General features: G+C 54.2%; 1 protein-coding gene and 2 long non-coding RNA genes across 4 annotated transcripts in view; 2 read left to right on the top strand and 1 right to left on the bottom strand.

Annotated features, from left to right (window-relative positions):
* The window catches only part of LOC309847823, a 243,159-nt gene that overhangs the window by 168,660 nt on the left and 61,601 nt on the right, over window positions 1–12,898 (bottom strand). The window lies entirely within an intron of this gene.
* The window catches only part of SCARB1 (scavenger receptor class B member 1), a 67,926-nt gene that overhangs the window by 51,554 nt on the left and 3,474 nt on the right, over window positions 1–12,898 (top strand). Inside the window, exons 8-12 of one of the 2 annotated variants that reach the window (XM_082698656.1) lie at window positions 678–796; window positions 4,736–4,809; window positions 7,853–7,904; window positions 8,784–8,930; window positions 11,461–11,589. In XM_082698656.1, coding sequence (XP_082554782.1) covers window positions 678–796; window positions 4,736–4,809; window positions 7,853–7,904; window positions 8,784–8,930; window positions 11,461–11,589 — 521 coding nt within the window. The remainder of the gene's footprint in view (window positions 1–677; window positions 797–4,735; window positions 4,810–7,852; window positions 7,905–8,783; window positions 8,931–11,460; window positions 11,590–12,898) is intronic. The other variant, XM_082698655.1, reaches the window with a different exon arrangement.
* Window positions 2,574–4,506, top strand: LOC309847824. The gene is made up of 2 exons (XR_014302646.1): window positions 2,574–3,081; window positions 3,673–4,506. It is a non-coding gene; the product is annotated as an uncharacterized lncRNA (long non-coding RNA).

Below are 12,898 nucleotides of genomic sequence, written 5' to 3'. Positions count from 1 at the left end.
ACTCGCTGGCGTCCGTCCCGCAGAGCGGCTGCTGGGAGAGAAGGAGCAAAGCAGGTGTGTCTTCACCCTTCCCGTGGATGATAGGGAGACCCGGCCGCAGGCACGCACCCCTCAACGTCTCTGACAGCTGCCGCCTTGCCTGCAGGAGGTGGTCCGGGCTGCCTGGCTTCGCGATCGAGATGCCCCTTCCCTGCCCAAGTTCAAAACTGGCCTCGACTTACCTTTTAATCCTCGACTCCCATAATTCGCCTCCACGTACTGCCTGTCCCACGTGCACGGTGCATTTTCCTGTCTCCCTGCCTCTGCTTCTGCCCAGCCTTCCACCTGGAATGCCCTTCCCTGGCCTTCCCCGCCTGGCGTGGTTGAACCAACCTCCCTTCCTTCCTGTGGTCTCCGCCACCCGAATCGGCAGCTCTCACACAACCACTCCTGCCGGCACAGAGCTCGTCCCTTCCCAGTGCGTGGCGTCTCTCGGGCACTTGGTAAACATTTACGGACTGGAGGAAAGAGTTTTCTCTGTCTAGTTATTGTCGTTGGCATCTCGTCATCATCTGGGAATTCAGCAATGGCTGGGTTCCGGCGCCTGTGCCTCCCCAGGCCCTGGCAGGACGCAAGCCTCTGGATGTGCTGATGCTCTCCGTTGTCTGATGACCCCTTTCCCCTTCTCTGCCTTCTAGATGCACCCTTGTTTCTCTCACACCCTCACTTCTACAACGCCGACCCCGTGCTGGCCGAGGCAGTGTTGGGCCTCCATCCCAACCAGGAGGAGCATTCCTTATTCCTGGATGTCCACCCGGTGAGCCTGTGGGGGGGGGTATGGGAGGGATTTCCCACTGGTGCCTCCTTGGCCCCCTTCTCTGCTCCCCACCCCTGCCAGGCACTGAGCTGTTCCACGGTGGGGGTGGTGGGAGGCCTGGCTTTCCTTGGCATTGACAACTTGTAGAGTATCAAGCCATCAGAGGTGCCTACTTTGCTCAGACTCCATAGTTCAAGGGGTTCATTATCTCTTCCCAAGGGAATTGTCTTTATCAAAGGATCATAAGGTAGTAAATTAATTAGAATTATCAGTCTGCAAATTAGCCAGAGGAGCCCTCTGGCTGTGCCAGCGTATCATAAAGCTCTCTCGGTCCCGACAAGAGCCTGGGATATCTCGCAGATGAATCGGGTCCTGGGAAATTTGTCCTCTGAGACCCGCTTTCTGCGGGTGGCAGCCAAGAAGGGGGCAGGCCCACACATGTGGTCCCCCCGTGGGCCTGTCTTTACCCGGTTGTCTTATCTCCCTATCTCTGCTACTATAAAACGGGCCTGTTTGGACTAGTGACTTTTGCTGTTGATTAAACAATCCTGCGGTTTCGGTGGCCGGAGTGGACACTCCTGGTCTTGCCCGCAGGCCTTTTTCAGAGCTCTTCGACGTTCCACGTCATTTTTCTGTACGCTCAGATTTTCTGAGCTCCTGACTCGACCCCACTGGCCCCTGGCACTCCCCCCCCCCCGCCACCACTGTTCACTAAAAACACATGCTGGTTAAGCCAGCGGTGACCGCACACACTTCACGTCCGGCAGATGCTGCTTGTACACTCATTCTGGTGCCACCCCGAGCTAGATGCTTCGACACGCGCCAACTCAGTACACACTCACAGTGATCTGGGGGGCGAGCCCTGCTCCTCCTGTCGTAAAGATGGGGAGGCTGCGGTCCAGAGAGGTCACGTGATACAGCTCGTAATGGGATCGTTGGTGCACCGAGGAGAGGTCCGTCCTGTCTTGTCGTGTTGCTTGGATTTTAGCAGTTAGCAGACCCACTAGCATCTCAGTCGGTGCGGGTTTGATAAATGACCGAGCGTAAGGGACGAAGCTGAATTCAGACATGGGCCTTCTGATGCCCCCATCCCCGTGTCCTGTGCGAATATCTGGTTAGTTTTAATGAGGTTCCTACTAATGAATTAAATTGATGGTCATTAATATTAATAAGTCATATTAAGTTTGTTCTTTATCGCTAGAAATGTTATGGCTTCTCTGTGTTGTCTTCACATGTTGACCAGTTTTTAAAAGGGTTTTTAAAAATTTTTTGTTTTTTTAAAATTTTATTTATTTGACAGAGAGAGACACAGTGAGAGAGGGAACACAAGCAGGGGGCGTGGGAGAGGGAGACGCAGGCCTCCTGCCAAGTAGGATCCTGGGAGAAGGCAGATACTTAACAACTAAGCCCCTCAGGCACCCCAAGAGTTTTTTGTTATAAAACTATTGTGGTTGTCTATATTCTTCTCTTTTAGTTCATTTTAATAATTAGTTAATTCATTAATTTTAAAAGATTTTATTTATTTATTTATTTATCTGACAGAGATCCCAAGTAGGCAGAGAGGCAGGCAGGTGGGGTGGGGGAAGCAGGCTCCCTGCTGAGCAGAGAGCCTGATGTGGGGCTTGATTCCAGGACCCTGAGATCATGACCCGAGCCAAAGGCAGGCACTTGACTGACTGAGCCACCCAGGCGCCCCCTTTTTTTTTTTTTTTTTTTAAGATTTGTTTATTTATCTGAGAGAGAGAGAGTGAGGTAGGAGGGACAGAGGCAAAGACTCCCCAGTGAGCAGGGCGCCCAGCGTGTGGCTCGATCCCATGACTCTGAGATCATGACCTGGTCCAAAATCAAGTTGGACACTCAACCGACTGAGCCCCCCGGGCGCCCCTCATTCACGTAATTTGTTCTCTCTCTCTCTCTGCTGGCTTCTGGAGAATCCAGCAGGAACACGATCTCTGTTCTCACGGGTGACTCTCACTCGAGTGCACGGCTCTCCCCGTCCCCTCCCCCCATGGTGAGGAACAGGCGGCCAAGATTGGGGACCAGACGACGCAGCAGGGGTCTTGTCCCGGCCACAGTAGGAACTGGCTTTTGTTTCGGGTCAGCTGGAGGCACGCAGGGAAAGGAAGTGGCCTTTTGGGTTTTGGCTGCTGATTCGGGTACTTTCAGGGAGGAAGAGCCTGGGACCCGTTTGCTGCCTGGGTGGCGTGAGCCCCGAGAGCAGGATACCTGGGGGGGGCTGCTGTCCTGGAGGCTTCTCTTCCGGCGCTGAGAGCAGGAAGGGTGTGGTGAGGGCTGTGCTCACGGGTCCCTGTTTTCGTTCTGCGGGGTGCTGGGGACGGGTGGGGTTTTGCCCACGAAGGGGCCTCACGGTCCTGGAGGAGCCGGCCAAGGAGGGAAGGAAACATATTTCCTGGGGAAGGAAGTGGGCCCGGGTGGAGACCCCAGACTAGAGAGGCCGTTCTGGAAAGAGGGGGTGGCGGTGGCAGGTTATGTCAGGGTCCCTGAGGCCACCCCCAAGTTTGCTGATTGGCTGGGGGGACTCGCAGGGCTCTGCATAAGGTGGGAGCCCGGGCTGGGGCGGATTACGCAGGACACGAAGCTCCGTGGGCAAAGAGAAGGGCACAGGGGGTGAAGCCGGGGTCTGGGGGTGGTGGGTCGTCAGGCACAGGGCCCTCCCCCACGGCGGCCACACAGGACCCACTGAATTCCCCCAGCAGTGAGCTGTGTCATCTCCCAGGGAAGCCCATTAGAGACTCAGCAGCCTGGGTGTTCTCTGGGGGCCGCTCCCACCGGCTCGCTCTGCCTGGTGCCTTCCCGACTCCCAGACTCCCCCGCAGGAAAGCCGGCGGTCGGCATAAATCACGTTGTTTGTTCAGACCATCCAGGCGCAGTGAACCCTGCTTATCAGTTAGGGAGTTGGTGGGGGGCCCTCCCGGAGTCCCGGTTCCCAGACCCCAGCCAGCGGCCAGCCCAGCCAGCAGGCCTCTCGGAGGAGGACAGCCTCGGGCCTGCCGTGTCATCGCTTCTCCACACACAGGTGGACTCCCTCCCATCCCGCCGGCTTCTGGGGTTCAAGGTCTCCTCTGTTTCTCAGGAGCACAGCCTTTGCCTTGTCCCTCTGGGCCACTGGGGCCCGCCAGGCCTGCTTATCACGGAAGATAAGGCCTTTTACCTCGGATGTACCTGATAATCACATGAGAATTGATGGCCCCGAGTGTGGGTATCTTGGGTGCCTGATTGGGCGCCACAGAAAGGCTGGGAAGTGGGGAGAATTAGGCCCTTTTGCAGACGAGGAGGTAGGCCTTGGCGGAGAGGCGGCAGCTCTGGCCTCCTGACCTCCAACCTCTGTCCCTTTCCGCTTCTGGAGCTCCCTCCCCGAGTTTGGTCCTACATGCGGGTGTCCTTGTCTACTATTTACTTACTATTAAAAAAAAAAATGATCTCATCCAGAAAAACCCCACAAACGTAGGTTCCTGTGACAAAGGAAGTTTCCTGTCCCTACCTCCTATATGGAGATTAAAAAGTTCTCGAGAAAAAGAAAATTAAACCCGAGGGAAAACTATCCTTAGGTTTGAGACAGGAAAAGTTGTGTGAGGAGGGTGACTTTTTCCAAATGCAAATCTATTTTGTTGAGCTTGGAGGATGGGGTAGGGATGATGAAAACAGAATGTACTTCCCTGGGACAAATAATACATTATATGTCAATAAAATATAAATTAATTAAAATTTTAAAAATAAAGGGGGAAAAATGAACCAAAAACAAAAAAGGGAACAGAATGTACTATACCTGGGAATAGGTGGTGGATGAAAGGGGGCTTTGGGAAGCGTGTGTTTGCCTGGGAGGGGGTGGGAGCTAGTGGGGGGTCCCGGTGCTCACCCTCGGGGGCAGGACTGGGGGCTCCAGCGAGCCCAGGCCCCTGTCTGTGCTTCTTCCCACAGGTCACCGGGATTCCCATGAACTGCTCCGTGAAATTACAGCTGAGCCTGTATATCAAGGCAATCAAAGGCATCGGGTGAGTGGCTCTGGGAGTGGGAGCCTGGGTCCCAGGGATGGGGGGACTGCGGTGACCCTCCCCAGGGACCAGCAGGTGGGGAAGGAGACGGTCCTCTGCTCCCCACTCCGGGATCCTGGTTTTGTCTCTCAACATCTGTCCCCCAAATTCGCCAGACTTTCCCATCCAGGCAGTTTCCTACTCAACAGAAAATTGAAAAAAAAAAAAAAAAAAAAAAGTCCTGGCAAGAGCGAGGATTGGAACATGGAAATGTACCAAATAGTCTTTTAAAGGGTGACTCTTCGCTTTATGGAAGGCATTTTTTTTTAAAGCCCCGATTTTCTTCTTGTTGCTGTTCATTTGGAATAATGGCCTTTTTGGGGATGTAATTCACATGGCGTAAAACTCACCCCTGCGATTCGGCGATTAGCAGCGTGTTGGGAGTCATGCACCCTCGCTGCATTTCTCTCCCTCCGCACACACCCCAGTAGCCGTCACTCCCCTCCCCCAGCCCATGGCGTCCCCTCATCTACTTGCTGTCTCTCTGGATTTGCTTGTCCCAGACCCTTCCTATAAAGGGGATCTTGCATGCACGAGGTGACCTTTTGCGTCTGGCTTCTCGCACTCGGCCTCACGTCTGCAAGGCTCTTTCAGGCTGTCGCTGATGCCACCGCTTCTTCCCCTTCGTGGCCGGAGCGTCGGCCATCGTGTGCGTTGGGCAGGTTTTCTCGCTCCCTGGATGGACATTTGGGTTTTTCTCGGTTTGGGCCATCCTGAGTAATGCTGCCAGGACCGCGCGTGTGTAGAATTCTGTGTGGACGCGTGCTTTCCTTTGCCTTGGGCGGACACCTGGGACCATGACTGCTGGTTCATTCAGCAAGGCCACGCTTAGCTACTGGAGGGGCTGCCGGACTGTTCTGTCCCGCAGCTGCCTCGCCGACCTTCCCGCCAGCCGTGTGGGAACGTCCCAGCCTCCGTGTCCTCGCCCGCTCCGGGCAGGATGCGGGGTCGTTTTGGAGCTGGTCGAGAGGGCGCACTGATTTACTCGTTATGGTGGCGTCTGGGTTCTGGGTTCTCGTGTTTTTTTTTTTTTTTTTTTTTTTTCCCTTAAGCATATTTGAAATAGCTTCATGAAAAAAATTCCCCTAGGAAGAGTTCTGGGCCTCAGGAATGTGAGCGTCTCTTCAGTTTTGTGAAATGCCTTTCAGCTGGAGAGAACACGCTTCTCTGCCTCGCCTCCTACCCGGGCTTTTTATTTGTGCGTTGTGAGGCTATCAGAGGGTTTGCTCCTGGAGGAGCTGGGGTCGTGAAACGGCCTGCCACCCACCAGCCTCTGGCTCTGGGACCCATCACGGCCTTGACGGGGAGTGGGTGACAGGTGACTTGGGAAGCCCAGGGAGGCTGGGTGCTGGGTGGGGAGGGTGGGGCTGAGGACGAGCCCTCCCCCCCGCCCCCCGCACCCGGGAGCTCCTACCAGTCGTGGCCCTGTCCCATGCGTTTTCAAATGGATTTTTCAAAATCTGGGTTTTAACTGGGTCTCTCTCAGTGTTCACTTGTTGGAAGTGAATGTGAATTCTTGACAAAATGCTGTTCAAGCCAGCGGTACACTTGGGCCGCTGGATTCTGCCTGCTGGTGACCTCGGGCCTCTCCCCTGACCTCTCTGGGCCTCTGTCCCCGTCTGTTCGTCTGTTAGGCACGGGCTACGCAGCCGTCTGACCTCCCTTTCTGGCCGGAGCAGTGGCCTCGAGGGAGCGGGTCTAACGGCAGCGCCTCCTGCCGTCCCATCGGGTGTGGGAAGAGGCCAGAGACTCAGCTGAGCTGTTTGCCTGTGGCTCCTCTGGGGAATTTGGGGGCCTTTTGCCCACAAGATAAAGGCAGGAGGGTTGCATGCTATTTGCATTTAATTTGCATCCGCTCTTACAGACTCACATAAAAGAGGCCAGCGCGGACCCTCTGTTGTATTTCTGTGACTTGTCTGCAGGTGATGCTGTGTAAATTCATTTCACGACACAATCCGTGGCTTAGCTGGGGGCCTAGTGCGCTCCACTTCCCCTCTGTCCAGTTGTGCCTTCTTTAAGCAGAAAACCCCCACGCTCCACCCCCGCCCCGACCAATAGCTGCAGAATGTTTTCGCCCATTTGTTTGCTAGGATTGAACAATGACAACGGTACCAGACCCGAAGCGCTCTCTGTACGGCGGGAGTTCCTCTAAGCACTTTGCTCATGCTAATGCATGTAAAACAATAGAGCCCTATGAGACTGCCTGTGTCCTCCCCACTTTATAGGGGAGACCCAGAGAGGGCAGGTAACATGCCGGCGGTCACACCGTTAGCTAGTAAGTGTTGTGTCAGGGGTCCCCAAGACCACTCTTAGGTTCCACGATTTGGAGCGAAGATCCACAGGACCGAGCACGTAGACGTACTTGTGGCTGTGATCCATTACAGCAGAAGGATTCTAACAAAATCAGCAAAGGACAAGGTGCATGGGGTGAAGTCTGGGGCTGGGGGTGGTCCGGGCAGAGGCTTCCAGAGCCCTCTCCCAGGAGAGTCCCACAGGATGCCCTTAATGCCTGCAGTAATGAGTTGTGACAATACCTGTGAAGTGTTTTCTACCAGGGGAGCCCATTAGAGACTCAGTGCCCAGGCCCAGCCTGTTTATTGGGGCCTGGTCACGTAGGCAGCCTCTGTCTGGCATGGGCCCAGATTCTAGACTCTCCCAAGGAATGCAGGAGGCGAGCATAAAACCTATTGTTAGCTAGCCGGGTGCATTGCCATCCCAAATAAATTTGGGGTTTTGTTTCTAAAGGGAACGGATGGACATCCGCCAGGTCCCTGGCAGCCCCCACCTTGTAGGAAATGTGAGTTTTTCATTCAAAAAGATAGGATCAGATTGTCAGGTTGCTCCCCGCCAGGAAGTACCCATTACTCAAGAAGCCTGCACCAATCTAGCTGTTGCAACATCAAATCCCTCTTGATCCCGGAGCTTGGGATCACGTGTCCAAAGCTGCCTCACAGAAGACACACTGGCAAAAACTTCTCACTGGCTTTGTCTCGCTCATTTCCAGACAAACGGGGAAGATCGAGCCTGTGGTCCTGCCGCTGGTGTGGTTCGAAGAGGTGAGGCTGCCCCCGGCTGCCTGCGTGGGTGCCCTTGGGCGCCGAGTCTGGGATGCCAGGCAGAAGCCAGGGTGGGATTCGGAGGCAGAGGGTTCTTGGGGCGGGGGTGCTGGTTGCCGGAATGTGGGATGTAGAACGATCCGTGAGAAGCTCCACGAGGCCCAAGCACGTCCTATTGATTATCCCCCTGCTGATAGGATCCCTTGGGTGAGGAAGGCAGAAGCTGCCCGACACAGGAGGGCCCTGGCCCAGGGTGTAATTTTCTGAATGTGCTTGACCACTTCTCCTGAGAGAAGGGAAGCTGCTTCTCAGCGCGTCACCTTTTCACTTGAAAACTTTCTTTTTTCCTGGCTTTCCGGGGTTCCTTCTGGCAGAGGGCTTTTCAATCAGGCAGAGCTATAATATCCGAAGGGACAGCCTGCTCACGTCACAGTCTGGGCGGCTTGTGGGAGGCGGAGCTCTGCCATAGGGACACCCAGGCTCCTGCTGTCCCGTACTCCCGCCCCCCGTCCCCCGCCCCCCAGATCCTCAGAACCCTTCCTGTTCCAGGAACTGGGATTCAGGTGGAGAGAATCCCGTGGCAGGTGCCTATGGGCCAGGCAGGAAGTTGTAACCTACGGGGTCCGCACCCCATTGGCCAGATGGGATCATGTGACCTCACCTAGCTGCATGGGAGTCTGGGAAATGTAGTCCCGTCATGTGCCCCCCCCCCCCCCCAAGGAAAAGGAAGCCCCCGCCCACAGGCTTCATTGCAAGCTCTGGACTGTGGTCTTGAGATCCAGAAGGGGTGGGGGACAGGGATGTGGTGTGGGCAGCATCTGCGCCCCAGGCCTGCTGGGTGCCGTGCCAGCCCATTCGTTTGTCCTTCTCCGTCCCCAGAGCGGGGCAATGGAAGGTGAGCCCCTGCAGACCTTCTACAACCAGCTGGTGTTGATGCCCAGTGTGTTGCACTACGCCCAGTACGTCCTCCTCGCCCTGGGCTGCGTCCTGCTGCTCATCCCTATCATCTACCAGATCCGGAGCCAAGTAGGTGATGGCCAGAGTGAGGCCTGGGCTGAACGGCCCATTGCTTGCCTGCTGGGGGAAGGTGGGGCGTGGGGTCCTCTGGGCATCCCTCCAGTTGTCTCCGCAGACACCCTCAACCCTGAGCCCACCTTGGGCAGCGGTCCTGGGTCTCTGCGTGGGGCAGAGGAGCTGTCACTTGTCACTGCATGCTTATCTCTCTTGCCTCCCGCATTGCCACTTCTCCGCGGGTCCTGGGAGGCCTGGGGACCCTCTCTGGGAGGGGCTGCTGGTAGGGCTCGGGGTAATGAGACCTGGTACTTGAATGGTTTGTGCATCAAGTCAGCGCCTGCTGGGTGCCAGTCTCTGCCAGGTGCAGGGCAGCTAGCCGTGAACAAGACAGACCCGTGCCCTGCTCTGGGGGAGCATGGCGTTCTAGTTATGGAGGCGGATGAAAACCAAGGGAACAGAAAAGGCAATTTTGCTGATGATAATTAGAAAACGTGACAGACAAGGTTAGTGCTGTCCAGTAGAAATACGTGAGCCGTGGGTGAGCCATTTACATTTTGTAATAAGCACATGAAAGTAAAAGAAACCAATTTTAATCATATATTTTGTTTCACCTGGATAGGTCCAAAGTAGGGCATCAACATATAAATGTAAAAATAAAAAGTATATAAAAAATATAAACGTAGCTATATTTTACATTATTTCTTCATGTTAAGTCTTTGAAATATGGTTTGTATTTTATACTTGCAGCAGGTCTTGATTCAGACTCACCCATTTTAAAGACTTAACGGCCATATTATGGCTCCTGGACTGGACATCATTGCGTTCAGGAGGGTTGGGGACAACTATAGAGAGAGTGCCAGGAAAGGCTTCTCTGAAGAGATAGAATTTAGGCTTAGATGGGAATGCTGTTGAGGTACTCAGCACAGACTCACAGATGTACTCCGAGAGAAGGAATGGCCAGTGCAAAGGCCCTGAGGCAGGGGTGGCTGAGGCATGTCTGGAAGGCCCTTGGGCCCCCATGGCTCCTGATTTCTTGCTTCAGCGTTGGCCGACGGGTCTTCCACTTTCTTCTCTTTCTTGGGGAGCAGCTTGCATGCCTGCTTACTTGCTTGCTGGGGTAACCATAAACCTTCCTGGGCTCTTAACTTGGGTGTCAGCCCCTTAACCAGATTTGCCTTCCAAATTTCCCATCCTGTAGGGAGAAAGGTTTGCCCTGGGGCAGGGGTGCAGGGCTTATGAGCTGTCACCATGCCACTGCTCTGGTGTTTGAGCTCCTGGTGATCGATAGGTTTAGCTAGCCTGTTGGGGGCTTACGGAGACTGGACTGAGCGGGACTGGCTCTCCAGGGAGCATAAGGGAACTCCCTATAGTTCTTTGCCTGATTTATGCTGGCAGGGCGGAAAGGACTAGAAGCCACGGCTCTCAGCCTGAGAATCCCTCCTTGGGCATTTCCACCGCCACCGATGGGGGATCCCAGGGTCTGGCTGGTCAGGGACCGGCCCAGGGGAGGAGGCCAGAGCAGCCTCGCCATCTTCTGTCTCCTCTGTCTCTCCTGAGTGTCCATCAGGAAGGAGAGTGAGGAAACCATGACATCACTGGCTAGCACCCCTTCCCTCCAGGCCTCAGCCCCAGGTCAGTGTGCAGCCCCCAGACGCAGTAAGGATGCCTGTTTCCCTGAGGACGCAGCTGAGACTTCCTCCCCACAGGGGGCACCGGAGGTCACATAGTGGAAATGTATTCCGCGACTTTTTTGGGTGGGGGGGGGGGCAGGGGAACTTAGCAGAGCTTAGACCTCATATATTTTTATGTTATTTGTCCTGATTTTTTTTTTCATTTTAATTTTTTATTTTTTATAAACATATATTTTTATCCCCAGGGGTACAGGTCTGTGAATCACCAGGTTTACACACTTCACAGCACTCACCAAAGCACATACCCTCCCCAATGTCCATAATCCCACCCCCTTCTCCCAATCCCCCTCCCCCCAGCAACCCTCAGTTTGTTTTGTGAGATTAAGAGTCACTTATGGTTTGTCTCCCTCCCAATCCCATCTTGTTTCATTGATTCTTCTTCTACCCATGTCCTGATTTTTTAAAAGAAGAGATCATATGCTGATGAACTCAACATATTTTAATTTCCCAGAAATTTTTCTTCTTACGTCATTCCTTTCAAATAGCAAATTTCACAGAAATTTCTGTTTCCGGCCGATTTAAAACACCACCTGCTCGGTCCGCTGGTTCTTGGCCAATGCGCCTTGCCCACGGTGGCCCATCTCCCCACCTTGATTCACAGTGTCCAAACCCTAGTCGTTCAGGTGGCCAGACCCTTTCCTGCGGGGCTCGTCCGTCGGACCGAGCACGTTTCCCGAAGGCATTTCTGTCTCTGGTGAAGGGCACCCACTCTCCACGTCTCTGCATCTTCAGGCGTTAATGGTTTATTGGACTTAACACCCTGCTCCTTGCTTTCCGGAAACTGAAGAAGCGTGTCAACCTTTCGTGTTTGGCTATGGTGTCAACTATAAATTAGCTTGGTTATCTTCTAGGAGAAATGCTATTTATTTTGGAGTAGTAGTAAAAAGGGCTCAAAGGATAAGGAGGCCATTCAGGCCTATTCTGAATCCCTGATGACATCAGCTCCCAAGGGGACTGTGCTACAAGAAGCAAGATTGTAGGTGGGTACCAGGTAACGCCGCGCGGCCCCCTCCCCTGCCCCTCCCGTAGCGAGTAGAACTCCGGTGGCTCGAAACTCTTTGGATCTTATGCTGTCTTCAGCTTAAACTGCACCTCGAGTGTCTACAGACTCAAAATTCCTACTTGCCTATTTTTGCATTCAGAGTGATCGGCAGTTTCTTTGGTCCCAGGCCTGGTAGGAGGCGGAGGGTCGTGGCGCTCTGGGGGCTGCTGTCTTATTTGCAAGGTTGTCTTAGGAAGCTAGGATCGGGGTTCAAGCCAGCTGCTTCTCTGACCTCTGGTGCGGTGGACTTCTGCGGGAAAGCTGGCTCCACATGCAGACCCCGGACATGCTTCTGGACCCTCTGGAGTAGCGTCATGGGTGGAGCCCTCGAATATGTATTTTAATGGACACCCCCAAGAGGGTTCAGGTGTAGATGATCCTGTGTTTGAGAAACAAGAGTCTAAATAAATCTCGGATCGGGACGCTTGGGAGGCTCAGTCGCTTGAGCATCCGAGGCTGAATTTTGGCTCAGGTCGTGATCTCAGGGTCCTGTGATCGAGCCCCGCATAGACTCTGTGCTGGGCGTGGAGCCAGCTCTCCCTGGAGAGAGAGAGGGATTCTCTCTCTCCCTCTCCCTCCATCCCCTCTCACATGTGCTCTGTCTCTGAAACAAAACAAAACAAAAAACCCCCTGCAAACCGGAATTAAATCAATACATCAGTGAATCTGGGATGACCAAGAAAAAGATAATTTGAGCATCACCTGAGCGCCTGCTGAATACTGGGTTTCAGCCTGAGGGTAGGCTTGCCAGATAGAGCAAAGAGGCACAGGTCCGCTTATCCTCCCTGCCCCCCCCCTCCAAGAAACAACAACAGAAGGATCATGTCAGGTAAACTGAATGAATTTTAGGGTAGGTGTGTTCCGTGCAGTTACTGGGACATGGGTATACTGGAAGCTCAGTTGTTTACCTGACATTCAGATTTAACTGGATGCCCGGATGCTATCTGGCAATCTACCTCCGGAAGAAGCAGGCTCGTGCCTGCGGGAGTTCGCCTTCCCGGCCGGGATCCATTAGGTCTGAGGTTTTAGTGCTGCTCGGGGATGTGGCCGGCAGAGCCCTGGGCCCTAGACTTTCGTGTCGGGCAGCGGTGAGTCGCTCTACAGTCGTACCTGTGACAGATGGCTGTTACCTTGGTTTCTCAAAAATGGGCTGCCCCCTCGAGCTTCTGGGGCCAAATCTGCTTGGGTTTAAGTAGCTTTCCTGACAGCCACAGAGCGCGGGTGAGGCAACAGCCTTGCTCTTTGGG

This window comes from Mustela nivalis, assembly GCF_964662115.1.
Source record: "Mustela nivalis genome assembly, chromosome: 14".
Lineage (NCBI taxonomy): Eukaryota > Metazoa > Chordata > Mammalia > Carnivora > Mustelidae > Mustela > Mustela nivalis.
The sequence above is the reverse complement of the archived record's forward strand: the minus strand, read 5'-3'. Positions and strand labels throughout refer to the sequence as shown.